This window comes from Coenobita brevimanus, chromosome 94 (genome assembly GCF_032717465.1).
Source record: "Coenobita brevimanus isolate Jiangsu-jjx chromosome 94, ASM3271746v2, whole genome shotgun sequence".
NCBI lineage: Eukaryota > Metazoa > Arthropoda > Malacostraca > Decapoda > Coenobitidae > Coenobita > Coenobita brevimanus.
This window is the reverse complement of record NC_137047.1, coordinates 4,765,375-4,792,265: the sequence shown is the minus strand read 5'-3', so window position 1 is coordinate 4,792,265 and position 26,891 is coordinate 4,765,375. Positions and strand designations below refer to the sequence as shown.

Genomic DNA, 26,891 nt, shown 5'->3' with positions numbered 1-26,891 from the left:
AGGACAGTGACCACGGCTGTCAGATTGATCAAAATGGTTACCGCGACGTATGAAGCTATCACGGTTTGGCTGGAAAAGTACTGTGAATTGGAAAACCATGACTAACAAACCTGCAATATATGTGAGTTGACTGTAGCTACTGTTACTCAAAGACATAGCCACCCCTGACAGGATTATGATGTCTGGCTATACAGTAGATAGGTAGATACCATAGATACTTCTCTATATTTATTTTTACTTATGATTTTCTAACAACGCTTAGCATTCATCAGATTTCAACTTCCATCCAGTATTTCAAGTAGGAGCTTGATGCGGTTGCTGATTGTTAGCCTTTTCATTTCGATGATGCTTCATATTCTTGCCTTTGCCGTCATCAGATGAATTTTTTCACTCTTGAATATATTAGTAAGAGTTGTTTGAAGTGGATTTTCCAGCCAAGTCATACACCATTTTCATCCCATTCTAATTTCTAAATATTCTCAACATATGGAAGATGCTGGGCAAGGTGTCTCTTCCTTCTAACATTTTACAACATCCATGTTTTGGCTGCTCAGAACTACCAACTCTACTGCATCAACACAGGCAAAGATCCCCATGTTAGTAAGCTCCTGGAAGCCATTCAGAGGGTTTGAAAGTCAAAGATGCTGTTGATTTTGGCCTGAAAGGTTAGGGATGACTGTGAAAACAGCTCTTGACCTTCATACCTGTTGTAAATAAACCATTTCCTAGTTCTGCCTCCCCCCTTTCTCTGATGATATCAGGGGACTGGTGGGGAATAGGGGGTTTTGGGTGGAGGAGCATGGTTTATAGGGTTTATTTCCAGAAGAAATTATGGTAGAAATAGATCAAATCACACACACACACACTATCATCACGCAAGTAGTCAAACCCTTGACCTCTTAAGTCCATAGCTGCATTATATTCTTGGAAAAATTTCTTCACAAATGAACAGTATATACTGTAATTATAAGAACAACCACCACATCCACCAGTCATTTTTTAACTGATTTCAGATTCAAAGTTTAGGAGGCATGGCTGCTTATGCAAGTGTGACATGCTGCTTACAATTGTGTCAAGTGGCACAGTGGATGCAATTTTGTCTGACCATTTGCCATAAAAGTATCTATAAATTAATGCAGGGGAGCGAACATTCCTTCATATTTGTAGGGGAGGTAGTTCATTTGTAATTGCTGGGTTATTGATTATTCTCATACTGGTAGCTTTGTTTTTTTTTAAATTTTGTCCATTTGTTTAAGTGCAACCTCTCCTCATCCACTCCACAAGGGTGAGCAGTATTCGAGTTGAGAGTGCACATGACTCATGTAAATGATAGTTAAAACTGCTTGTCAGTGAAGTAGTTACAGATTCTGAACATTAACTGTAACTGGGATTAACTGAGACAGTCTGGACTGTGGTACCAGTATGGATGGTTAGCTTTGGGACTATAGTACTGTAGATGTTACTGTGTATGTTACATTATGTTTAGAGACCACAGACTGTACTAGCATGTGTAGGTCTTTTCATTTGATAGCAGGCCTTGATGTGTCTTGATCAGGAATCATTTCCTTAGTCCCATATCCCCCGGGTCTTCACACAGGACCTCATCCCGTGTCATTTTTTACCTGCCTCTGTGCATTCTTCCCTCCATATTCATACCATTAATCCTCGTCAATCAGTCCCACTGGATTCTTAGTTCAGTTCCATAGAGATATCTCACTAATCCATCTCAACATTTTTATTTCTATGTTTCAGTCTGCTTGTAGCCTATCTTCTCTCACAGACCAGCTCTCGCAACCTCATGCCATAACACTTCTTGCACACTTGTTTACAGAGCACCATTATCAAGAATAGAGAGCTTGTTTATTATTGTCAGGAGAGGTATTAGGTCCCTCTTCTTCTATCCACTTCTCATTCATTGGAATTAGCATCTGCTCCCCCTCCACCTGTGCTCAGCCTGTTCCCTAGGTAACAAAACTCCTTCATGCATTCCATGGAGCTGCCACCTTAATTTACACTTTCCATTCTGGTTTCCACAGCCCTGATACCAGTACATAATGCTCATTGGATATTTCTCTCATCCTGCAGTGCACCTATGGTAACACTGCATCTTTTGTACACTCATTTTTTTTTTCCTTTTTTCTTTTTTTTTAATCAATCATATCCAGGTAGATAAAGCAGGAATTACCAGGAATGGGTTGCAGTGTGTCCTACCAGTACCACTGTGATATTGGTACAAGTAAATACTGGTAGAGTACCTTATCGATTGAACTTAATCCTTTAATGTGAGGTTGTATTTTTTCCTTAATCTTTGATATCTGTAGATGATTTGATGCAGGTTTTACTGAAAGGGTATATGAAAGCTGTATCCAGTCTTTCATGTTCAAAGTCTCTCCAAAGCTGAGTACAATTGTATGATGAAGGTGGCAAGAAGATAGTGAATATGATATATGTAATCAGACTGAAGGGATAAAGAGCTACCACTTTACTGTTCCAGTAACCCCAGTATGCTTCAGTTGTGAAAGTAACAATTATTTCTTGCAGGAACAGTGTGTGGTTGCAGTAGAAGATATGCAGTATTGTCCCCTCCACATCTTGAGCCAGGAAATTTCAAGCCCCAGAAGGTGTTGATTTTGACAAAACTCTCAAGATATGAGTTTGAGAAACGACGTCACCCAGAGCTGACTGAGAAACAGCTAGAAAAGTGTCTGAGGGCAAGAGGATCAGACTACAACATTTTACTTTATCATCACTACATTCATAAGGTAAGTTGTAGTACCTATACAGTGATCATGAATAAATGAATAAAGAGTAGAACAGTAATAAATACTTCCTGTGGGAGACTGAGCTTTTAAAGTGTCAGCAACTAAATTACAGTTTTTGTTGTTTTTATGCAATAAACTTGAGCATTTACTGTATAATCACAGTAGATGAAATGTAGGCTTTGTAGGGGGATAGAGGCTAGGGTATTAGAACCCTTTTTTTTTCTCTCTCTCCCTGAAGTCAGGATGATAATGATAATGTTACCAGCAACTCTGGGAAGCAGTTGCCAAGTACCAGGCAGTATAGGAATGTTGTTTGCCAAAAAAATTGGTACAATAATTAGCAAGACAGGGAACTTGGCCACTTGTCCATGGAATGAGAATTTAATTTTATTGCATTAGACTAAGAAGTGTGTTTGTGAAAGAAGCTTAATTGTTGCTGTTGTTGTTCAATCCTGGTTTGTCTGGCTGAGCAAAACCATCAACCACAGGCAAGAAGCTATCTTCCTGTGGCAGACAGCGCCTCACTAGGGTCAGAACAGAATCCTTCCACGTGGTGAGGGGCAGTGAAATGGAGAAGGCATAGCCTCCGAGAGGATGAGTTATGTATAAGAGAGATGTACGAATAGTAGTCTGAGCCCTAACTTTAACTACTGTACTTGGTAAATGTCGTTGATTTCTCTATAGGAGAGTGTTACTCGAGGTCAGCTACTGGGCTTTGGCCCCATGTCACTCTCGTGGTAATACCTCCTTGGATGATGGTACAGTAATTATCCACATACTACATTTTTGGAGGGCTAATTGGTGCTACACCTTCCCCACGGGTGACTCAGGACTATGCATGGCAGGGGCGTCCATCCTCTCTGAGCCGGGCACATGCTTAGGTTGCATACCGGTACCACAGTAATTCTTAATAAAATGGCAAAATTAGGAAAAGTACAGCTAACTGTATTCCAAAGAGTTATATTGAACTGTGATTGAAATGATTTCTTGCAGGTTTAAGGTGCTCAGTTTAGGCAAAAGTCCATTTTAATGAGGTTATACAGCAATAGCTGTGGTGAGTACTTAGAAACATTATCATTACTGTACAATATTCTAAAAAAAGAACTGGTGTTCCAGGGTGTAGAAAATACAGTGAACAGTGTGTTCACTGCAGCAGGCATTGAGACGAGAGTGGTGTACCGCTTTGACTACTCTGACCCCAACATAGAGTGGGCTGATGCCATTGTCACCACGGGAGGGGATGGCACCTTCCTCTTAGCTGCTTCGAGGATACAGAATCGGGACAAACCTCTCATTGGGTTTAATTCTGACCCTACTAGATCAAAAGGCCAGCTCTGTCTTCCACAGAAGTATTCAGTGGATGTGAAAGAAGCTGTTGAGAAGCTATTAAAAGTAAGTTTAGTTCAGTCTGGTGTTCATTTAAATCTCCAGCATTCTGCTTCTAAGCACTGCATTATCATATAAAATTTAAATATAGCAGGCTTTCATTTATTTTATACTGTATCCTTTTATATGGTCAGGGGTCAATTTTATGTTCAACCATACTGTGCATATTATTTTTAAATATGGAAAACAAAATCCTATTATAATTTCCCTTCTGCTGTTATGCAGGATTATTAATACTGATGTAAAAAAATTGTAAATGGACAAGGTATCATACAATATAACTGTATCTGTACTGAATCTGCACAAGCAAAATATTTTAAAAATTGATCCCTGTTTATGTCTACATTAGTTCTTTTACAATATCTACCCAAGGTAGGTATGGGAGGCACACCTAAGCAAACAGCATTTTATATAGTACATATCACCCAGGTGCTTACAGCAACTCTTCATGTTCTGCTCTGATGCCTAGCCCTGATATCAATTTGCAACCTGGAGTGTTAATTTTGTAGTCTAATTAAACTTTATACAGGGAAGATTCCGCTGGACGTTCAGAAGCAGAATTCGGGTGACCTTGCTGGGCGATGACATCTTCAAACCCCCTGTAGAACTCCACGACCAGCAGCTTCACTATCATGAGTACAGGTACCCACTTTGTGCCATGCTAAAAACCACTTTTTGTAAGTACTGTACCACACTGTAAACTTCCTTTCCGCACATACGCAGTGTGTGTTACAGTTAAGAAAAAGTAGTTATTTCAAGTTGTTATCTCTTAATTTTGATTTGTGTGTTCAATGATAAGTACAATGTATTAAGAAAATGTGAAAAATTTTAAAGTACTGTCTGTAATTGTAAATCATATAAAGTTATTGATCAAGCACATTATTGAATACTGTCTCTACATATCATTTAGAGCCAAAGTAATCCAGTGATATAGGTTAGGAAACCCTCAGCAATCAGTATTAGCACCAAATGCCACCACTATACCCATCTTTCACAATACCACCACCTTCATTCTTGACTTGTACTGTGATTGCCTTGGGTATACTGAGTTTTGCTTATTCAGCTCCTTACCATAAGTGCATTTAAATTACAATATTATTATGTAAATTCTGTCGTTGCCTGTACTATAAACTAGCAGGATACCCTGATATTGCATGGGTTAGTGTGGCTAGTAGTTATATTGCCAGCAGTTTTCTGCTTGTCCAGTGAACCCACCTGCAAAATTTCAATGATGTATCCAAAAAAATAATGGAACAGTTTAATCCATTGCCCATATCTGTTCACATGTAAAGTTTTGGCTGCTTAAATTGAAAAATGTAGCATTGCATAATGAACAGCATTTGAAGGGCCAGACACAGTATCCAGACATAGAGAATATGATGCTCAGGCAAGACGTTTCTCTGGCTAGTAACCTGCCTGAAAAACTGAACATGTCAAAAAGTAAATAAATAATGTTTAGTGGAGAAGTATCTAGAGAAGGGAAGGAAAGTGTATGCTGCCTTCCAGGACTTGGAGAAAGCTTATGACAGAATAGATAGGCAAGGTATGTGGAAGGTATTAAGAATATATGGAGTGGAGGGGAAGTTGTTGAGTGCTGTGAAAAGTATGTATGAAGGAGCTAGGGCTACGGTGCGAGTGGATGGTGAGCTGAGTGAGTTCTTTGATCTCAATGTGGGACTGAAACAGGGTTATGTGATGTCTCCATGGCTGTTTAATATATACATGGATGGGGTTGTAAAGGAGGTGCAGGGTAGGGCAGTGGATGTGGGGGTGGCTCTAATGATTGAGGGTGAGATTTGGAAGCTTCCGGTGTTGCTGTTTGCTGATGATACAGTATTGTTGAGTGAAGATGAATGGGAGTTGCAAGGTTTGGTGAATGAATTTGGGACAGTGTGTAAGAGGAGGAATCTGAAAGTTAATGTAAACAAAAGTAAAGTTATGGTGTTTGAGAAGAATGAAGTCACAGAGTGTGCAGTGAGGTTGGATGGTGAGGATATGGAGAATGTGAGTGCATTCAAGTACTTGGGTAGTGTGATGAGTAAGGATGGAACTTTGGGGGATGAAGTGCGTGAAAGGGTACAGCAGGGAAGGAAGGTTGTTGGTACACTGAAAGCAGTGATGAGAAATAGGGAGGTGAGTATGGAAGTCAAGAAGTCACTGCATGTTAGTATTGTGATCCCTACCCTGACGTATGGAAGCGAGGCGTGGATCTTGCAAGAGGGGAACAAGTCAAGAGTGAGAGCAGTGGAAATGAGTTACTTGAGAGGAGCATGTGGAGTGATGTGGAGGGACAGGTTGATGATTGAAGAAGTGAAGGAATGCTGTGGAGTGGATGTGGATGTGGTTGAGAAGATTAGGAGAAATACACTGAGGTGGTTTGGACATGTGAAGAGAATGGAGAATGAAAGACTGACTAAGAGGGTGTATGTAGGTGAGGTGGAGGGAGAGAGAGGGAGAGGTAGACCGAGGATGAGGTGGAGGGATGGAGTTGAGAGGTAAATGAGGGAGGGGGGGGGTGAGTTGGGGGGATGGTAGTCAAATGGTGGGTGACAGAGCGACTTGGAGACGTTTTGTCTGCGGCCACCCTTTGCGGGATTAGGGCGTCGGGCTATAGATAGATAGATAGATAGATAAAAAGTATGGTTTATAAAACGTATCTCTGACTTGTATTTGTACTCTTGCAGATTTTCATTTCTGAATTGAAACTGTTCAGAATGAACAAATAGCTAAACACAATGAAATTTTAATAGGTTAAGATGTCGTGTTTGCTGGTGGATGATAGAATCTGAATGCATAAGTTTATATGTTTCACCATTCATTCTCAAATATTCCACCAATTGTTGCTAACAGCAGTACCCCTGGTTGAGGTATCTGTGTAGTTTTGTAATATATTAGTGGGACTGATGTTGTTTCTGTAATGATGCTAGAGTTGTAACCTAAAGGCAGCTTATATGTGGATGAGAAAGTAAAACTAAGATGGAAAACATCCTTTTGCATTCTTGTGGACATTTTCAACCCTTAGCAACAACAGTTGCAGAAATCGTCTCTCTCTCTATTGTCAATAGTCAGACAGCATAATCCCTTAAGGGGTGGTCGTTTATCATTTAGTTGTTTTTTAGGGAGAGGCACTAACCCTCTGTCAACCCAGTTGTTGCCACATAGGGATCACATATGGGTTGGTATTATGGTTACCACCCAGCATTGTAAATGGTTTCCTGGCTTACAGGAAACCATTTGACTTGTCGCTCAGTGTAAAGCCACCTGAAAAGGAAAGAATAATAAAGAGTGACAGGAAAGATGAGAGAAATTGGAAGGGAGGAGGGCTGACACAGAAAAATGAATGAGAAAGGTGAAGGAAGAAGTAGGCAGCACTACATCAAGTGAATGGATGATGGTCACCACTATCTACCTGCAAGAAATCATCTTCTGTTTGTTAAATCTGATGCCATTTTTAAAGTTGGTTTAGTATGACCTTCATATCATACATAATATAGTTTTCTACCCCTGGTTTGTTTTTACATGCTGTAAAGAGATTGCTACTGTAGCTGTTTAATTAAAAGTTCTTGGGGTGGTAGTAGTCATCTGGTAAAATAGTTGACTGCTGACCAAAAGGATATGAGATCTATATCAGGCTTCACTGAATTTTGTTTTGCTTATAAAGGCTGACATGCTTGCATGCATTAGCCTTGATCACCTAATTGTGGCACTTCATTCTGCCTGATCTCCAGTAGCCTCTCTGCCCAGTCCCTTAACCTTAAGGTCACAGTCTGTGACCTTGTCCTGAGCCTTATTCAGTCTTCCTTTCGCATTTGTTTCCTTGGCATTCAAGCCTTTCACCCTCTGCACCCAGTTTTTACCCTCCATCTTCTCCACATACCCAAACCATCACAATCTACCCCTTCTCATCACAGCACTAATACATTCGAGTTCCTTTCTTCCTGTCAACTCTTCATTTGCATTTCTAACCCCAGGCTTTCATCCAGGGTCACACTGCACATCATTCTAATCATTCTCCTATCTGGACATTTGTGCTTACAAATATCCTTCTTTACTACTCTCACATTACTGTACAGCATTACATTCCTAACACATGCTGCGTACATTGACCCCTTAGCATAGAGGGAGAGCTCTCTCAGTGCCAGAACGGGCAATAACTCCCTAAACTTCTTCCAACCACTCCTTAACTTTACTACCAAGCTAGCTCCATTCCCAGTTCAAGTACATATCATGTCCCCCAAATACCAAACTCCACACACACACGAGACTCTCCAGGAAGATAAATCCTTTCATGCTTCTCTCCTTATTCTCCTCTACATACTGCATATTCAGAATCAACATTATTTTGCAGCCTACCTGTAATATCACTCTATCTGTTATACATCCACTTATCACAAACGCTGCACAAATGGAGTTACTTGCCACACCATTGTAGCAAACTGTGCATGGCCACATTCCTTCTGCATTGACAGTACTGCCACCCACCCTAGATATCATCACTTCTGTTCTATTCACATTTGCTCTCAAACCCTTGTGTCCCATTCCATCTCTGTACCTCCAAGTTCTCTGCTTTGCTACCTTCTCATTCTCTGCGATCAACATTGTCATTATCATACAACACCTCCCATGGGAGTTCATTTCTGAACTCATGAGAGAGAGCCTCAAGCACCGTGATAAACATTAAGGAACTTAAAACTGACCCCTGATGCACACCGTGGTTCTTGGAAAATTCATCAGTCAAACCTTTGTTCACTTTCATGTGGATATGAGGCTGCGGGCACTTATGTACATTCCCATAACCAATCTAACCAACCATTCCCCAGTCCCAGGCTTTCTCATTGTCCACATCACAACTTCCTTGGGCGCACTGTCAAAGGCTTTCTCCTAATCAACAAACTCATGGTTTTAACTGATCTTCCACAAGACCCTTAGACATGTCATAGAAACATCCTTGTAAATACTGTACAGTACCATTACACTGATCTTGAATGACATCGCTTTAGTATCTGTTCAGTATGAATGGTGGACATTAGCACTAAGTGGTGACATGTGAAGGTTTTTGGTGCCATCTCTTGGATGTAGGGGAACTGTTGGGCCTCAAAGAATTAAAGGAAAAAAAAAGAGCCTTTGCCCAGAGTTACCTACAGTATATTAAAGTATGTATAAAGGGTAGTAGTGTATATGTGTTGGTGTGGAATTGTGCCATGTTAACCTTCTACAATACTGGAAGATGCCTTGCTTCTTGTATGTCTAAGGTAAGTACTGAATATTTTTAGTTTTGATTTACCGGTAATCAGACACATGTACAGCATACTATTGCTGCATCTACCTCAGTGTTAGGTAAGGTATTTCCTAGCATGTCTTTTGCATGTATATTGTACTGTAATATACTTCACAGCTAACTTACAGTCAATAACCAGATAGCAACATTATGTACTTTCATATTCTTCTGTTTAGATTTAGAGAAATTTGTGCACTGCTGATTAGTTTTCTATTAACAGTGTGCAAGAAGTTCAGTGTCATATAGAGTGCCTAACTTAGCTTGTGTAATTATATAAAGGTTACTGAGGGACCATCCCTTTGTCAATCAGAGTTATATATCTAGAAATTAACAGCATTTTACATTCTATTGGCTGTATGCACATCTATATGAGAGAAAAAAAAAAAAAAGGGAAAAAGGTTATGACAGTAAGCAGTTTAATCTGTATTTTACTACAGTTGCATTCACCATTAAGAAGGTCTTCCAAGTATTGTGTAGTGATAAGATTTCAGACAGTCTAAGAGATTCACAAGCATCCCTTTAATGTCTGCTGGTCCTACACAGATACTTGGACATGGAGCCCCATCTCCAGCACCAAAATGAAGACATTCCCATGAGTAATGAAACTGGCATGGCTCGCAGGGTCCTTCCTGTTCTGGCGCTTAATGAGGTGAGAAGAAAAAAAAATTGTGTCTTAAGTTATAGTAAGTACTGTGCTGTAATATAGTTCGATATAATATGTGATGCTGAAGGAAGGTTGTTACTCATCCTTCAGAATTAAATTCTATAAAGTGTCTAGTGTATTGAGCTTTTTATCTCATTAACTCTCCTCCTCTTACTGACTTCCTTCATCCTCTATCTCTTTGCCACACCGTTGCATATTTATCTCTTTTCTGTCAGTACTTCAATGTTCACCGCTCTTCTCAACTGTCTGCTTTCATCCCTTCACCACTTTGGCATGCACGTAGCACCCATCTAGCAACAAACTCTCATCCATTTTCTGTCCAGCTCTCTAATGCAAGAGTTAATTGTTATTCCCAGTTCTTCACCTATGCAACAGGTCAGCTCTGGAACTCTCTCTCTCTCCGTTTGTATTTCCTACTGCCTATGATCCCCAGTCTTTCAAATGCAGTGTGTCCAGGCATCTCAAAATGAACGGATCTTAAATTTGGCTGTCTGTTATCTTGTTTTTGCTTTTTCTTGGAGGGAACATTTTGTGGGCTCCCAGCCTTTGGTTCCTTTTTCCTTGCATTAAAAAGAAAAAAAAAAAATGTAATCCTTTTTATAGTTTAGTGTAATGAGTTATCACTGGAAAACGTGAGTTTCTTGAAAGCTAAAATATGGAGACTTTTAGAAGGATGAACAGTATTCATATACTCAGTGAGTCATAACAATTTGTAATGTCTTATTTTTTTTTCCTGGAAACTCCCAACAAGGGATAGCCGTGACAGAACTGTTGTACACCCTTGCTGCTTTGCTCATTCATACCTCTCAGCTGTCTCAGTCACCCTTCCAGTTCTTCTGTGTTACTCCCTAGTTTGCCCTTCCACACTACTTACAGTCATCCTCTTGTATCCTCAGTCTCACTTTCCAAGAATTTCGTTGGCAAAATATATCTATTTATTCTTTGAGCATGTCCACATTATCACAATGTTTTTCTTTTTACAAAATCAGCAGCACCCTTTTAGGGTTCTCATTCAAGGTCTGTCCAAAAAGAAACCAAACTTTTTAATCAGTGCACTAACTAGCTAGTGTGGTCATGATGGGAATGTTGTGTAGGGGTGATTTTGAGCTTTTGTCTAAAACTAACTGCATCACACCACATCACTTAGCCTTCAAAGCACACACCCTTGATTGAATGTGTGCTTTGTGCACTTGGCGATTTGTTGCAAGTTGAACAATGAAGGATCTTGAATAGCAATGTGTTTACGTGAAATTCTGTTTCAGAATGGGAAAAAATTTTATGGAGACTCTTGAGTATTACAACAGACTTATGGAGAGGATTTTTGAGCTGTATTTAGTGTCACATCCACTCACTTGATGTAGTGCTGCTTTCGGGTGTCTGCCCTTTCCTCTCCAACCTTCTTTCCTTGAATTCTCTTCTGTCTTTCCTTCATTCTTTCCTTGTCCTTCTGCCTACAGGTGACTTTACACTCCCTCTTCTGTCTTTCTTTCCCTAATTCTATCCATTTCCTTCAGCCTGTGGGTGACTTTGCACTGAGTGACAAGCCAATTGGTTTCCTGTGCACCAGGAAATCATTTACTACGTTGGGTGGTAACCATATAACCAAATTTTGGGACCTGGTGGTTTAGTGGATAATTATTGTGCTCCAGTCGGATTGAGCCAGTGAAGGTTTATATCCAAGGGGTGGTTGGGGTTGATTGCTCATATAATGCCACTCAGGGATGAGTGAGGGTGTTCACTCTCATCTTAAATGTCGGGACCAACTGCCTAGCCCCAGGCTCCTACGCTCCTCATGGGGCAATGTAGGATTGGATGATGGATGTAGTGTCACAAGTGGTTCCAGCAGTTCAAATTGGGAAGAACATCAACCGAAGACAGTCTCAAATCTGGACGGCCTTCCATGTCAACGTACAACAATTGCGTTGAGAAAGTGTGTGCTGTGACTCATTAAAATCATCACCTGACTGTCTCTGAAGTTTCTGAAAAAGTAGGCATCTGTAAAAGGTTGTTGCACACAATTTTAGCTGAAAAACTGATGGTGCATCATGTTGCCTCAAATTTGTCTCGCATCTGCTGACAGATGAGCAAAAAGAGAACCATGTCACAGTCAGTCAAGGGGCTGTTTGATTGTTGAGATGTTGATGAAAACTTACAGAAGATGTCATAGTGGATGATGAAACATGCATGTACGGATATGATGTCAAAACAAAGAGGCAGTTGTCACATTGGGTTGGAACATCATCATCACAAAAGTGATGTTGATCATCTTTTTTTTATTGGAAGGGCATCATTCATCATGAATTTGTCCCACGTGGTCAGACAGTCAATAAAGAGTTTTACTTGGACATCCTGGAGCGTTTCAGAGAAGCAGTGCAAAGGAAGTGGCCTGTAGTGTGGACGGACAAAACTTGGATGCAACAAAATGATAATATACCTGCTCTCACGTTGCTTCTTATCTGTCACTTTCTGGTGAAGCATGAGATGGTTATTGTCCCCCAGCTGCTGTACTCTCTTGATTTGGCCTCTGTGTTTTTTTGTTTTTTTCTTTTTTCTAAAAAATTTGAAATCCACCTTGAAATGTCCCCAATTTCAGATGATAGAAGAAAAATTCGCCATGTTCACATGGACCTCACTGACTAAGTGACATGGTGTGATGCAGCTAGTGTTAGACTTAATGCTCAAAGTTGCCACTACACAGCACTCCCATTGTGATCACACTAGGCTGGCTAGTTGATGCACTATTTTAAAATTTGGTTTCCTTTTGGACAAATCTCGTACATTTCATCCATTCTAAAGCTGTCATACATTTTTTTTCCATTCCAGTGATGTCATATTTATGCCACCCTATTATGCTTTTGCCTGGAGCTGTATTGAGAAATGTTAATTTTACACACTGTATCCAAGAAAGTTTTGTTACTTATCATGCAGGTTTCACTTCACTTCCTTAGAAGAGTGTTGGAAGGAGCACAGCTATTCATTCAGTTCTGTTCACCACCAAGCTAACTCTCTTGCCCTTTAGTATACTGCCAAGTTTCCTGACTGGTCTAGGTAGCATAATATACATTTACATCACGTATATGAATTCTTCAAAGTTATCACTAACTTTCCCCACACCATTAAACATGTACTAATGTTATCAAAGTATTATTTTATACTTAACAGACTCCTTCCAATACAGTACTAAGTTTGCTCAGAACTCTCTATACTTCCTCTCAATCATGCTGTATTATGCATAACCTTGAATGCAATATACAGAGTGTTATATAGTAAATTTATGTTTAATGAGGCTTCTGCTTTCATCTGTAATTTTTCAGTAAATTTCCTGTTATGTGAATAAAATGAAAGATAAATGTACTATGTTTCATTACATTTAGAGACCATTATCCATGCTGGCATGTATAGGTCTTTCGATTTGACGAAAGAATGGTTACAGCTATGTGTGTGGGTGCTTGCACCCAGGTGAGAGTGAATGGAGATTTGAGTGATGAGATATCCATGAATGTTGGCATACATCAGGGGTCAGTCTTGAGTCCCTTATTGTTTGCCATGGTGCTTGAAGCTTTCTCACTTGACTTTAAAAATGGACTTCCTTGGGAGATATTGTGTTTTGATGACAATATTAATTGCAGAGAATGAAAGGGAGGTGGAGGAAAGGTTTTGGAAATTGAGAGAGAGAATTGAGCATGAGGGTTTCAGAGTAAATATGGATAAAACAAAAGTGATGATATCTAGGGCTGGTGGTGGTACTGACAAAGCAGAGGGAATGTGATCATGTGCAGTGTGCCACTGTGGGAAGTAACTCTATCTTGTTCAGTGTTTGTGATATGTGGGTGCATAAGAGATGTGGAATTAGAGGTAGGCCGCAAAATAATTCTGATTTTGTGTGTGCGGTGCGTCAGGGAGAGCACATACTATAGAGATTGTCAGGGATGAAAGGATTGATCTTGCTGGATGGCCTCTTGAGTGTGTGAAGGAGTTTTGTTTTTTGGGGAACATGTTATGTGCTAGAGATGGGTTTGGAGCAGGCTCTGTGGCAAGGATAAGAAGTGGTTGGAGGAAGTTCAGGGAGCTGTCGTCTCCCAACACTAAGGGGAGTCTCCCTCCTTGCCAAGATTTCCTTGTATGTGGCATGTGTTAGGAGAATAATGTTGTATGTAGTGAGATCTGGGCAGTAAAGAAAGAGGATATTCATAGTCTCAAAAATACAGAAATGGCAGTGATAAGATGCGAGTGTAGTGTGTCCTTGAATGCAAGGCCTGGGGAGGCTAGGACTGTGATTGAAGAGTTGAGAGGATAGAGGATGACAATTTGGTGCAGAAGGTGAAAAGTGTGAATGTCGGGGATAGGATTGCGAGAGGGAGACCAAAAAAGACATGGGATGAGGTCACAGAGTGTGACCTCAGAGTAATGGGACTGAATAGGGAGGCTGCCAGAGATCAAGCAGCATGGAGAGGCACCATTAGGTGAGCAAGGCTGATGAATGCAAGCATGTTGGAGTTTTCATAAACAATATAGTATGAAACTTCACCATTTGTTGCAACCTTGAGTCATTTCCAAACTTACGGTATCCCCCATTTTGGATGTCTCCATGTAGGACTTTTACACCATATCTTCATTGATATGTCTCTGGGTAGTCTTCTTTCCACATTCATGCCTATTGCTATCCTCAGCCAATCATAAAATATGTCCGGACCATCCTAACCTTCTATGATACCATCCATCCATCCATCATCCAATCCTATGTTGCCCTACAGAGGAGTGTAGGAACCTGGGGCTAGGCAAGTGAGTGTAAAATTCTTTTGTAATTTATAGCATAGGTTTGTAGTAAAAATGTTTGATGATGAACAGCTGCTATGGCAGCAGCTTTACTTTACTGTACCTGCCTTTTGTTTCAGGTATTCATCGGGGAGTGTGTGTCAGCCCGTGTGTCCTACCTGGAGCTCAACTTTGATGGCATAAAGACAGTTAAACAAAAGTGTTCAGGGCTCATTGCAAGTACAGGTGTGCAGTGTATGTTGTAGCATGATCATTATTATCTTTATCCCAAGCCTTTTTTCTGTATATATACAGGATGAGATCTAGAGCAGGATTTTCTGATGTCCTTTGGGACATGAAAAAAAAAAAAAAAAAAAATCCAGTTATAATCTCTCCTTATCCTGTGTTGTTGCAGTGCTGCTTACAACATGAATGTTGAAATTTTGGGGGGTTTCCATAACTGTGAACCAGTACAAGGAGAGATGATTCTTATTACCATTCTCCTGCAATTTTTAGCCACACCTTACAACGTACAGTTGACCCTCATTTTGTTCGGTTAATGTGTCTTTGAAAACTTTCATGCAAATAACTGTTGTTATTTGGGGAAGAAATCCTAGAACTTTACCAGAGTCCCTATTCTGGCCCACCTGAAGTGAACCTGCAGCAAAAGGATACATAGTTACACTGATCATCAATAGGTATAAGAAGATGAGTGACCAAGAATTTACAGTACAGATAATAGTAACCTGTAAATGGAATTTTATCCCACCAATTAGTAGAATTTTACCTCACCTCTAGGTCTAAGGCTAGGTCTCAAAGCCTGCAAAATCACGTTTCTGGAACTCATCAGAGGTGGATATTTTGAATGTCAGATGGCCATTGCAGAAGTCATTAGCTGGTTCACATCCATTGTTGCTGTTGTTGTTGATAAACTTGTTGTCTGCTAGGGAGTTGGGACAAGTGACCTTGACTGTGGTCAGTCAAGTTGGGTAAACTGGATGAAGAAGAGTGTGGCCGTCGATGCACACCGTGTGATAAGGAATGCAATCTTTGAATGTCTGTTTTGTACTGCACACTGTGTACAGTGTCCCCATGTGATAGCTGCTTAAAAGAGAGAGCAACCATCTTAAAACAAAGAAACGAGAAGGAAGTTGTCAGACATGGCTGATAAGCAGAGGAGCACACTAAATGTACTTGGCTAGAAGCACTGCATGTAAGGAGTGGTCCATTTCTGGTTAAATAAAAAAAAAATCAATGACATAATGCTTCAGTTATGCTCTAGTAATGAGGCTTTATAACTGGCAAGCACCACTGATTATGCTGAGTGTCATACTTGTTCTCAAGTCTAATTTTGTCACTACCTGTATTTGTGGATCGGTTTTACTTCTTTTGATATTATTTTAAAGCTCTTAAAAGTGTCCACAATTGGTGAATATCAGATATCCATCAATTTTATATACTGTATTGTTTTTTTTTTTTTCTTTTTTTTATAAAGTTGCAATTTTGAAATACACAAAAGCAGGTAAATAAATAAATAAACAAAAAGCGGTGACAAGGCACAGCAAGCCTGTCCCCGGCAGTCATTTTAGTGCTGATGTATAAACACAACAAGATATCTAGTCAAAGATGGTCAGATACCAGATTTGGAGTAAATCGGGTGAAAATTGATGATTTTATGCCCATACGAAATTTTAGGCCCGATCCACCTGACATTGACCCCCCTACTACTAACTGAAGGAAGACCCCACTGATGTAGAGAGGCATGTTATAGGATGCAAATTGGAAAGATGCACCTTTAGGTTTTGGTTTCATGTCGATATGACAAATTTGAAAGGAGTTATGTCGAAAAAACAGTTTTTACCCATACCCATTTTTAACATTTTTTGGCCCTACAGCCTGGGCCTTGGCCCATTTTGGCCCAAAATTTAATCTTGCGCTAGGCTAAGTCTAGCCTCTGCCACATCAGGCACAAACATGGAAAAACATTGTTGGAGAAAGACATTGTAATAACAAGATGTACAGGAACCTCCAGTACAGTACAGATCACATTTATCAAGAAATTTAATACAGATATTTCCGATAAGGACCACATGAATAATTAAAGGCACACACTTCATTAGTTTTAAATTTAGAGCCATCCCAGTATCACTGGGGGAGGCGGTGGCTGAATTGGTAGAGAGGCGGCCTGCAGTCCTAATGGACCCAGGATTGAATCCTGGCTGGGGCAGGGAACAGTTTAAGGATTTGAATTTCCAAAATAGCAGACTTTCCTGATCTACCAGATGACCCGCCAACATGTCGTAAAAATACCCCCGCTAATACCAATACACCAATTCTGTATGAGACAGCCCTAGCATGCATTCAGTATGGATGATGGGTGTTAGTGCCGAAGTGGTGACATGTGGAGGTGTAGGAGGACTATTGGGCCTTGGGATAGGTCACTGCCCCAGAGAAATAGGCCCTGAAGCCTTTGCCCAGAGTCGGACACACACACACACACACACACACACACACACACACACACACACACACACACACACACACACACACACACACACACACACACACACACACACACACACACACACACACACACACACACACACACACACACACACACACACACACACACACACACACACATGTAGAAAGTATTCCATTCACCATCAGCATGCTTTAGTTTATGCTTTAGATCTTGGCCATGCATGCATAAGTAATCTTTTTTTCATCTGTTAGTGGTATTTAACAATGATACTGGGTACTCTGTATCTCCAATGGTATGCCATCAACAAGTTGCTAGGGCAAGGATTTTGTAATGTACATATACCCTACTTGTCACCAGTCACTGCCAAGGGAAAAGAACCAAGTAGTTGTGTTATGGAGACAGTATCTTAAATACTGTACAGTAGTTGGAGAAATGTCGCTATGCCATATGCCCCAATGAAACATACTTAAGTGGACTTATTTTTTATCAGGAAACTTACCTTTTATGAACTGGCTGACCACTCAGAACTATACCCATATTAACAGGTTGTGTTTGGATGCAGTTCAGCTCATCCTTGAACTTGAAAACTTATAAATAAAGACTTTGAAGTTACAAACCTGCATCATAATACTTTATACTACACTGTATTGAATATCAGTATTCATGAATGTCTGTCTGTCACTCTGTCTACAGCCAGACACCACAGTCCCATAAGGGGTGGCTATTTGCACACATACAAGCTTTAGTTAGGTGACTGTGAGACAGAAAATCTTGTAAACAAAGGCCTGAGGTAGTGTTAGCATTCTGCAGTATAGAACTGCACTTTTCTTTTTTTCTTCTCTCTCTGCCCGTCTTTTTTCTGTAATGCCCAACAAACACCATGAAAAGTTGCTTCTTATTAAAATTACAATACAAACAGTAGAGAAATGATAAAAACAGCAGCTGTGGTATGTATACACCACAAATACAAAATGAAACATGCCTGCAACTCGGTCAAGGTTTGGGAAGTGAAGTGTGGGTGGGCTGCACATGGGTGATCCATACTCAACTGGCTTAATCTAATCTGACTCTGGATTAACAGGGATTTTACTAGGCTTTCTCTAGAACCTGGATTATCCAGAATATCAGTCGGTATTGACTGGCTTTCGTCCAGTTAGTCTGGATTAAATGGGTTTTAGTATACTGGGTATTGATCCAGGGATCTTTGTATGCAGCATATGTTAGGAGTGTAATACTGCATGGTAGTGAGACCTGGGCAGTAAAGGAAGATGATATTCATGGGCTCAGATGTACAGAAATGACAGTGATTCGGTAGATGTGCAGTGCTTCTTTGTGTGCAAGGCTTGGAAGGACTGGGCTTACAATGGAAGAGTTGAGAGGTAGGATGGGACTGGATTGTATTGGTGTTGTGATGAGGAGAGGTAGATTGAGGTGGTTTGGGTATGTGGAGAGGATGGGGGATGATAATTGGGTGCAGAAGGTGAGAAGCATTAATATTGGGGGCGGGGTTGTGGGGGTAGATAAAAAAAGACGTGGGATGAGGTCAACAAGTGTGACCTCAGGGATAAGAGACTGAATAGGGAGGCTGCCATAGATCAAGTAGCATGGAGAGCCACCATTAGGTGACCAAGGCTGATGCATGCAACCATGTGGGAGCCTTCAAAAACGAAAATGAAACATAAACGATCAGCATAATAAAGCAAACTCCGTTGTGAGGAAGAATACACTTTCAAGTAGTTCTTCGGCATTATTATTAACTTCATTGTCATCAACATCTAAACACCATGACAGGAGACTTTCCATTCACCTGTTGCTTTCCTTAATGCCACACAGGAAATATTTAACTTGTATTATTTCTCTTTATTAATAATGTTAGGTAAAGTCATAGGTGCAATTGGAATATTATAGGAAATATTGAAGTAAAGGGATGATATAGGAGAGAAATTGACAAAGAATATATATATAAGTAAGCATGAGAGCAAGAAAAGATGTTAGTTAACAGAAATATGGATGTTACTAATTCACTGTGCTGGTCTGTACTGTAGTAGAGAATAAGGAACAGCAAGAAACTTTGATAACCATTTATTCACACACTCACTTTAGTGATAGTTTTCTGTTGTAGAAAGCTAAATAACCCAGAGAACAAATAAGCTTTCACTGTGGCTGCCACCAGCCCTGAGAAAAACTATAGTACCATGAGAGTGAAGTTTTTAACATTACCCTTTATGATTTATTAGGATAAGGCAGTAGGAAATTGATATGTAGATAAAATAAGAAATTTAAGGTACCACATAGGTTATCATAAAGATAACCTGGGTGGTTACTGTGCATTCTAAAATCATTTCTACTCCCCATAGGCACTGGATCTACCTCATGGACCTATAATGTAAACAAACTGACAGAGCAGAATATGGAAGAGATCCTGACCATAGTGAAGGAGGAGACAGGTTTTAACATTCAGGACACTGACCGCAACTTTGTCAGTAAGATCACCAACACCTTTAACCAAATGCTTATCACAGATCCAGGTGAGTTTCTATTGGGTTGGGATTTTCAAAAGTTATTTTATGTACTGAGCAGAGTCATTACCCACTAGATAGAAATTTAAATTATTGCCACTTCCTTCAGCCTGTGGATGACTTTACACTTAGTGACAAGCCAAATGGTTTCCTGTGCACCAGGAAACCATTTACTACACTGGGTGGTAACCATATAACCAAATTTTGGCGCCTGGTTGTTTAGTGGGTAATTATTGCGCTCCAATCGGATTGAGCTGATGTAGGTTTATATCCAAGGGGTGGTTGGGGTTGATTGCTCATGTAATGCCACTCTGGGATGAGTGAGGCTGGTCACTCTCATCTTAAATGTCATTACCAACTGCCTAGCCCCAGGCTCCTACGTTCCTCATGGGGCAATGCGGGATTGGATGATGGATGGATGGATGGATATTTTTGCAAGGATGCATGAACTATTTTGATAAGTAGTGATAGTTTTTCGTAACTGTCTATCTCTTTTTTTTGTTACATTGTACCTTGTGATCATATCCTTGACTTTCATCTGCTCTTTTATCCAGAAAGCATTATCTCTTCATATTGGGGAAAGTGATGGGTGTGCCTGGGTTGATAGCTGAAATGTTGAAGTCTTTAGGAGATATAGGTGTGGGTTAATTTGCAGATTTCATAAATTCAGTTATATGTAAATGTGTTGTTCCAGATGACTGGCAGAAGAGTGTGATTGTAAATATGTGTAAGGAAAGGGTGATGCCTTAGAAAGAGGCATAAAACATTTGGACCAGATAGTAATGGTAATGGGAAGAGTCCTAAAAGGTATCATAAGGGAAAGTGTGAATATTGATGAGGTGCAGTTTGGTTTTATGCCAGGCAAAGGGGCTACTGATGCCATGTTCATTGACAGCTTCTGGAAAGAAAAGGGAACTGTATTTTGCTTTGTTAATTTGGAGAAAGTCTTTTACAGAATCCCTAGGGTGGTGATGAAGTGGGCAGTGAGAGGGTTTGAGAAGTGGCAGGTTAGAGTATGGTTATGTGTGTGGTTGCTCGCACCCAGGTAAGAGTGAATGAAAATTTGAGTGATGAATTTTCCATGAATGTTGGTGTGCATCAGGGGTCAGTCTTGAACCCCTTATTGTCATGGTCCTTGAAGCTTTCACATGACTTTAGAAATGGACTCCCATGGGAGATGTTGTATTCTGATGACTTGGTGTTGATTGCAGAGAATGAAAGGGAGGCAGAGGAAGGATTTAGACATGGAGAGATAGAGTGGGGGACCTTTTGAGAGTTGCTGGGGACAAAATAAAAGTGATGATATTTAGGGCTTGTGGTGGTTCTGTCAAAGCAGAGGGAGTGTTGCCATGTGCAGTTTGCCACAAAGCTGTGGGATGTAACTCCATCTTGTGCAGTGATTGGGATAAGTGGGTGCATAAGAATTGTAGTGATATTAGAGGTAGGCTGGGAAATAATGTTGCATTATGTCAGGGAGTAGTGATTGACAGTTGTGGAAGTATTGACTGATTATGGTGGAGAGTCTCTTTAGTGTGTGGCGGAATTTTTTAAATTTGGGAACATGTTATGTGCTGGAGGTGGGTTTGGAACTAGCTCTGTGGCTAGGATAAGGGGTGGTTGGAGGAAGTTCAGGTAGCTGCTGCCTTTCCCAACACTGAGAGCGATCTCTCTCCTTGCTAAGGGATCTTTATATGTGGCAGGTGTTAGGAGTGTAATACTGTATGGTCATGAGACCTGGAACATAAAGGAAGAGAATATTTATAGGCTCAAACATAAAGAAATGTCAGTGATTAGATGAATGTGTAGTGCATAGGCAGCATTACATTCATTCACTTGCAATATACTGCAGCCTACTTCTTCACCTTTATCATTCTTTTTCTGTGTCCACTCACCTCTCCATTTTCTCCCACCTTTCCTGTCCCTTTGTATTACTCTGCTTTCCTTTGCAGGTGCCTTTACATTGAGTGACAAGCCTAAAGGTTTCCTGTAAGCCAGGAACCCATTTACAATGCTGGGTGGTAACCACATAACCAACCCATACATGTTCCATACATGTCAGAAAGTGGGTTGGCAGAGGGGTAGTGCCCCTCTCCATAAAACAACTAACTCAAAGACAAACAGCCATCCTTTACGGGATTATGACATCTGGATATAGATGGATTGATGGAGTTAGTGATCCTGTAAGAAGCCTCTTAGGTCGATCTGTGATCGCTCTTTTCACTCATACAATCACCAGCATGCAAGCCTACAGTCGTTTGTTTGTTCCAACATGTCCTTTGAATCTGGTCACTATTGGATGCATTAGTGTCAGCAATGGAACAGTAGTGTAGGGTTGGAGTTCAAGCAGCAAGTGAAGTGCAGTGAAGTGTAATAACTACCAGCTTAGGTTTATTTTTAATGGTAAGCAGTGAGTGAAGTTCATTGAAGTGAAATAACTACCAGTTGAGCTGAGTTGGAAACTTTTTTTTATAGACTTTGTTGGGTGTGTGATCCTTGGCCAAAAACATATCCTTATTGAACATGTGTTTTAATTTACACAGTATACAATAAGTTATGCAGTGGATTTTTTTTTAATGCATCCTCATCGTAAATTAGGGCATGCTGTACAGTACTGTCGTCATTCTGGTCATAGGTGGGGATGCCCATCATCTACTCACTTTATGTACCTTAGTGCTGCATGTTCATTCTTCATTGGTATCACTCACTTTCTTTATCTGCCCTCCTCTCTTCCTAATTTCTCCCATCCTTCCTGTCGCCATTTATTACTCTTCTTTTCATTTCACTGAGTGACAGGCCAAATGGTTTCCTGTAACTCAGAAAACCATTTACAGTGCTGGGTGGTAACCATATTGTACAACCAAGTAACAGGGTGACGTGGAGCCTGCTATATGGTACCCCTGTTAACTGGGTGAAGAGAAGTTAATGTAGTGTTCATCCAGGAACCAAACTTCCATACTCTTTCCCATGCCTCGCTGTGGCGAGGTGCTGTCTGCTACTGTAAGGAAATATCAGTTCACTGCACAGGACAGCCTTGCAGGGGCAATTGCTTGCCTGCAGCAGATGTGTCTGCTCTGCTGGATTCACTGGGATTACACACCAACAGCCACAGCTATCCTTATCCTCATCCACATCCTGATCCTGAACTCTTTTCCCACTTATGGGCTGAGTGAGTTAAGATCCAGAGAGTAAGAAAAAACATGGTAGTTTGAGGTTTATCAGAAGTCTGTCCAGTGAAGTGGACCACACTTTCAGTCACCATTCAAGCCACCAGAATACCAACTCTACCTTATACAGTAGACATAAACATCTACATTTATATGCTTCACAGTGCCTACCAGATAAGAGTTATTCTGATGACTGTCATGTCACTGAATAAAAACAGGGGTGCCAGATCCTCGTCATATGTTCGTCGTCAAAATTATTCCAACCGGCTTAATCCACCATCAGTTACCTGGCATCATCAACCTCCATACTTTCTCACACACCCATTTACCATATCTATCCACCTCTTCCTGGCCTGCACACTTCCTCCTACACTAAAACTTGCTTAGATACACCCTTTTCATCACCTTATTCATACCCATTCTCTTCACATGACTAAACCATCTTTGCTCACAGTTTTCAGTTCTGGTATTCACAGACTTGATTACTCCATATCTTTCATGAATCATTATTTCTTATCCTCTTCACTCTCCACATCCCACACAGATCTTTCAGTAACCAGATTTTACTGCTCTTAGTCTGGATTTTTCATATAATTCCATGTAGGGTTAAGGATAAAAGATAAAGAAATTGCACATCTATTTTATTGGCACATTCATGTAATCAAGTGATAGCCAATACCCTCTTCAGGCATAAAATGATCCACAGGTATACATGGCGAGTGATGAGAAGGGTGGGTGGTGAACTGAATGAAAGGAAGGCAATGATTTAGTATGTGTGTGTGGATGAAAGGATGCGAAGATGTGTAATGGATGCAAGAGTGTATAGAGGTTGGGGGAGTGGACTTTCTGACCACTACTTGGTGATGGCCAGAATTAAAGTTCAAGTAAGTTGGAGGAATAGAAGAAGGGAAAGACGAGAGGAAGGAGTAGTTGCAAGGAGAGTGGAAAGGTTACAAGAGGATGAGAAAAAGGCAGAGTATAAGAGAGAAGTGGAGGAACGATTGGGCAAATATGAATTGGAGCAGATGGGAGACGTGGAAGGTGTGTGTAGAATATTTACAGAAGAAATATGTGCAGCATGTGATGTGGTGTGTGGAAGGAAGAGAAGACGGAGGGGGGTGCAAGGAACAGCGTGGTGGACTGAAGAGGTGAAACAGGCTGTGGCACAAAAGAAGAAAGCATACAATGAATGGATGAGAAATAGGGGCGTGGAAGAAGTTGAGAGGCAGAAGAGAGAGTTATATGTAGAAAGAAAGAGAGAGGTGAAAAGATTAGTAAGAGAGAGTAAGAAGAGAGTGGATGAGGAATTTGGAAGAAATTTGAGTGTAAAGTGGAGGGACTGTAAGAAAATGTTCTGGAGAGAGGTGAAAAGAGTAAGGCAGGGTGGAAGTGAAGTTAGCAGGGGAGTGAAAGATAAAAATGGTAGATTACTAGTGGAGAAGGGAGAAAAAGTGAGCAGATGGAGAGAACACTTTAAGGAATTGTTGAACGTAGAGGATGGAAGTAATGCGAGTATAAGTGGCTGGGGAATGGCTGGGAGAAGGAGGGGGGTGAGAAGACAGGAAGAAATCAGTAGGATAGAAGTTGTGGAAGCAATGAAGAAAGTTAAATCAGGGAAAGCCCCAGGAATTGATGGAGTGTGTGGTGAAATGCTGAAGCATGGGGGAGAGATAGTAGTAGAATGGATGTGGAAGATGTGCAGATTGGCCTGGGAGGAAGGTAGAGTCCCGGAGGATTGGAAGTCAGGTATAATTATTCCCTTGTGCAAAGGAAAAGGGGAAAAAGAAGTATGTGGTAACCATAGGGGCATTTGTCTTCTTAGTATAATAGGAAAAGTGTATAGTAGGATACTTATTGACAGAGTTAGAGAAAGAACAGAGAAATTAGTTGGAGAAGAACAGGGAGGCTTTAGGAAGGGAAGAGGTTGTGTAGATCAGATATTCATTCTCAGATCTTTAGTGGAAAAGTTTCTAGAGAAGGGAAAGAAGTTGTATGCGGCTTTCATGGATTTGGAGAAAGCATATGACAGGGTGGATAGACAAGGATTGTGGAAAGTGTTAAGAATATATGGAGTAGATGGAAAGTTGTTGAATGCTGTGAAGAGTATGTACGATGGTGCGAAGGCTGCAGTGCGTGTGGATGGTGAACTAAGTGAATTTTTCTCTTTGAAGGTTGGGTTGAAACAGGGATGTGTCATGTCTCCATGGTTGTTCAATCTGTACATGGATGGGGTAATAAAGGAGGTACAAGGTAGGGTAGTGGATGTTGGAGTGGCCATGGTGAGAGAGGATAGTGTTTGGAAACTCCCTGTACTGTTGTTTGCAGGTGATACTGTATTGTTGAGTGAAGACGAAGGGGAGCTGCAAGGCTTGGTGGATGAGTTTGAGAGAGTGTGTAAGAAATGGAATCTAAAGGTGAATGTAGGGAAGAGTAAAGTGATGGTCTTTGAGAGAGGTGAAGTCAGTGAATGTACAGCGAGGTTGGATGGTGAGGAATTGGAAAATGTTGGTACGTTTAAGTACTTGGGTAGTGTGATGAGTAAGGATGGAGGTTTGGAGGGTGAAGTGCTTGAAAGGGTACAGCAGGGAAGAAAGGTTGCTGGTTCCTTGAAAGCAGTGATAAGAAACAGGGAAGTGAGCATGGAAGTGAAAAAGTTACTACATGACAGTATTGTGATACCAACTCTAACGTACGGAAGTGAAGCTTGGACGTTGTTGGAAGGACACAAGTCAAGAGTGAGAGCAGTGGAAATGAGTTATTTAAGAGGAGCCTGTGGAGTCACATGGAGAGACAGGCTGACGAATGAGGATATAAAGGAGCGTTGTGGTGTTGATGTGGATGTGATAGGAAGCGTTATGAGGAACACACTGAGGTGGTTTGGCCATGTGGAGAGGATGGAGGGTGAAAGATTGACGAAGAGAGTGTATGTGAGTGAGGTGGAGGGGGAAAGAGGGAGGGGGAGGCCGAGGATGAGATGGAGGGATGGGGTGGAGAGATATATGAGAGAGGGGGGTGTGAGCTGGGAGCAGGGGAGTGAAATGGCGTGGGACAGGGCGACTTGGAGGCGATTTGTTTGTGGCCACCCCAAACGGGATTGAGGCGTCTGGCAATAGATAGATAGATAGATGTAAGTGTAAGAGAAGATTTTGCTACTTTTCATAAAAGATATACCATAAATAGTAATGATAGGCTAACATCCTTTTCTCTTTTTTCCATCCACTCAGAGGTGTCCAAAATGGTGTACACAATAAGGGACCAGCTGCTAAGCTCACCAATGCGTAGTGAGTGTGTCAAACCGAGGGGGTTTGCAAAAACCATCAATGTCAAATCACGGTGTTTTGATGCATGTCTGGTCATTGATGGGGGCCTCTCCTTCACGTTTAATGATGGAACCCGTGCTGTGTTGGAGATATATGATGAAGATGCGCTCAGGACGGTTACACTACATGGAGATTTGACAGAGGTGGCATTTAAGCACTAAAGACCCTACAAATATACTGTAATGCATTATTTTATTTTCTTCCAGAATTTTCTTAGTGCCAGTAAAAAATTTATCACAGATGACTTTTAGTTTGTTTTTCAGAGTACCTGTATGCTGTTTGAGGTATAGTAGCTGTTGAGTACTGTGTTATACTTGTACAGTTACCATTACCCTCAATGTGCTTCACTTTTCTATTTATTCACTGTTATGAAGTAGGGTGTTAATTTATTAATTTCAGTGTTTTTCTCTCAGGAAAAACTCACAGGCTTGAAAGTCCAAATATTGGTAAACCGTCATTTTGCTTGTTAGCTTTTTATTTTCCTCTCCAAGACCAACTAGTATATGTAGCATACATTTTTCAGTCTCTTTGAAAGTATCATATTTTTAAGTCAGTGGG

At 40.7% G+C, this 26,891-nt stretch overlaps 1 protein-coding gene across 1 annotated transcript in view; it reads left to right on the top strand.

Annotated features, from left to right (window-relative positions):
- Nadk2 (NAD kinase 2, mitochondrial) overlaps window positions 1-26,494 on the top strand; it is a 28,523-nt gene extending 2,029 nt beyond the window's left edge. Inside the window, exons 2-8 of the mRNA XM_080282581.1 lie at window positions 2,542-2,762; window positions 3,879-4,154; window positions 4,678-4,790; window positions 9,970-10,075; window positions 14,986-15,091; window positions 19,688-19,858; window positions 26,238-26,494. Coding sequence (XP_080138707.1) covers window positions 2,542-2,762; window positions 3,879-4,154; window positions 4,678-4,790; window positions 9,970-10,075; window positions 14,986-15,091; window positions 19,688-19,858; window positions 26,238-26,494 — 1,250 coding nt within the window. The remainder of the gene's footprint in view (window positions 1-2,541; window positions 2,763-3,878; window positions 4,155-4,677; window positions 4,791-9,969; window positions 10,076-14,985; window positions 15,092-19,687; window positions 19,859-26,237) is intronic.
- The last annotated feature ends 397 nt before the right edge of the window (window positions 26,495-26,891 follow it).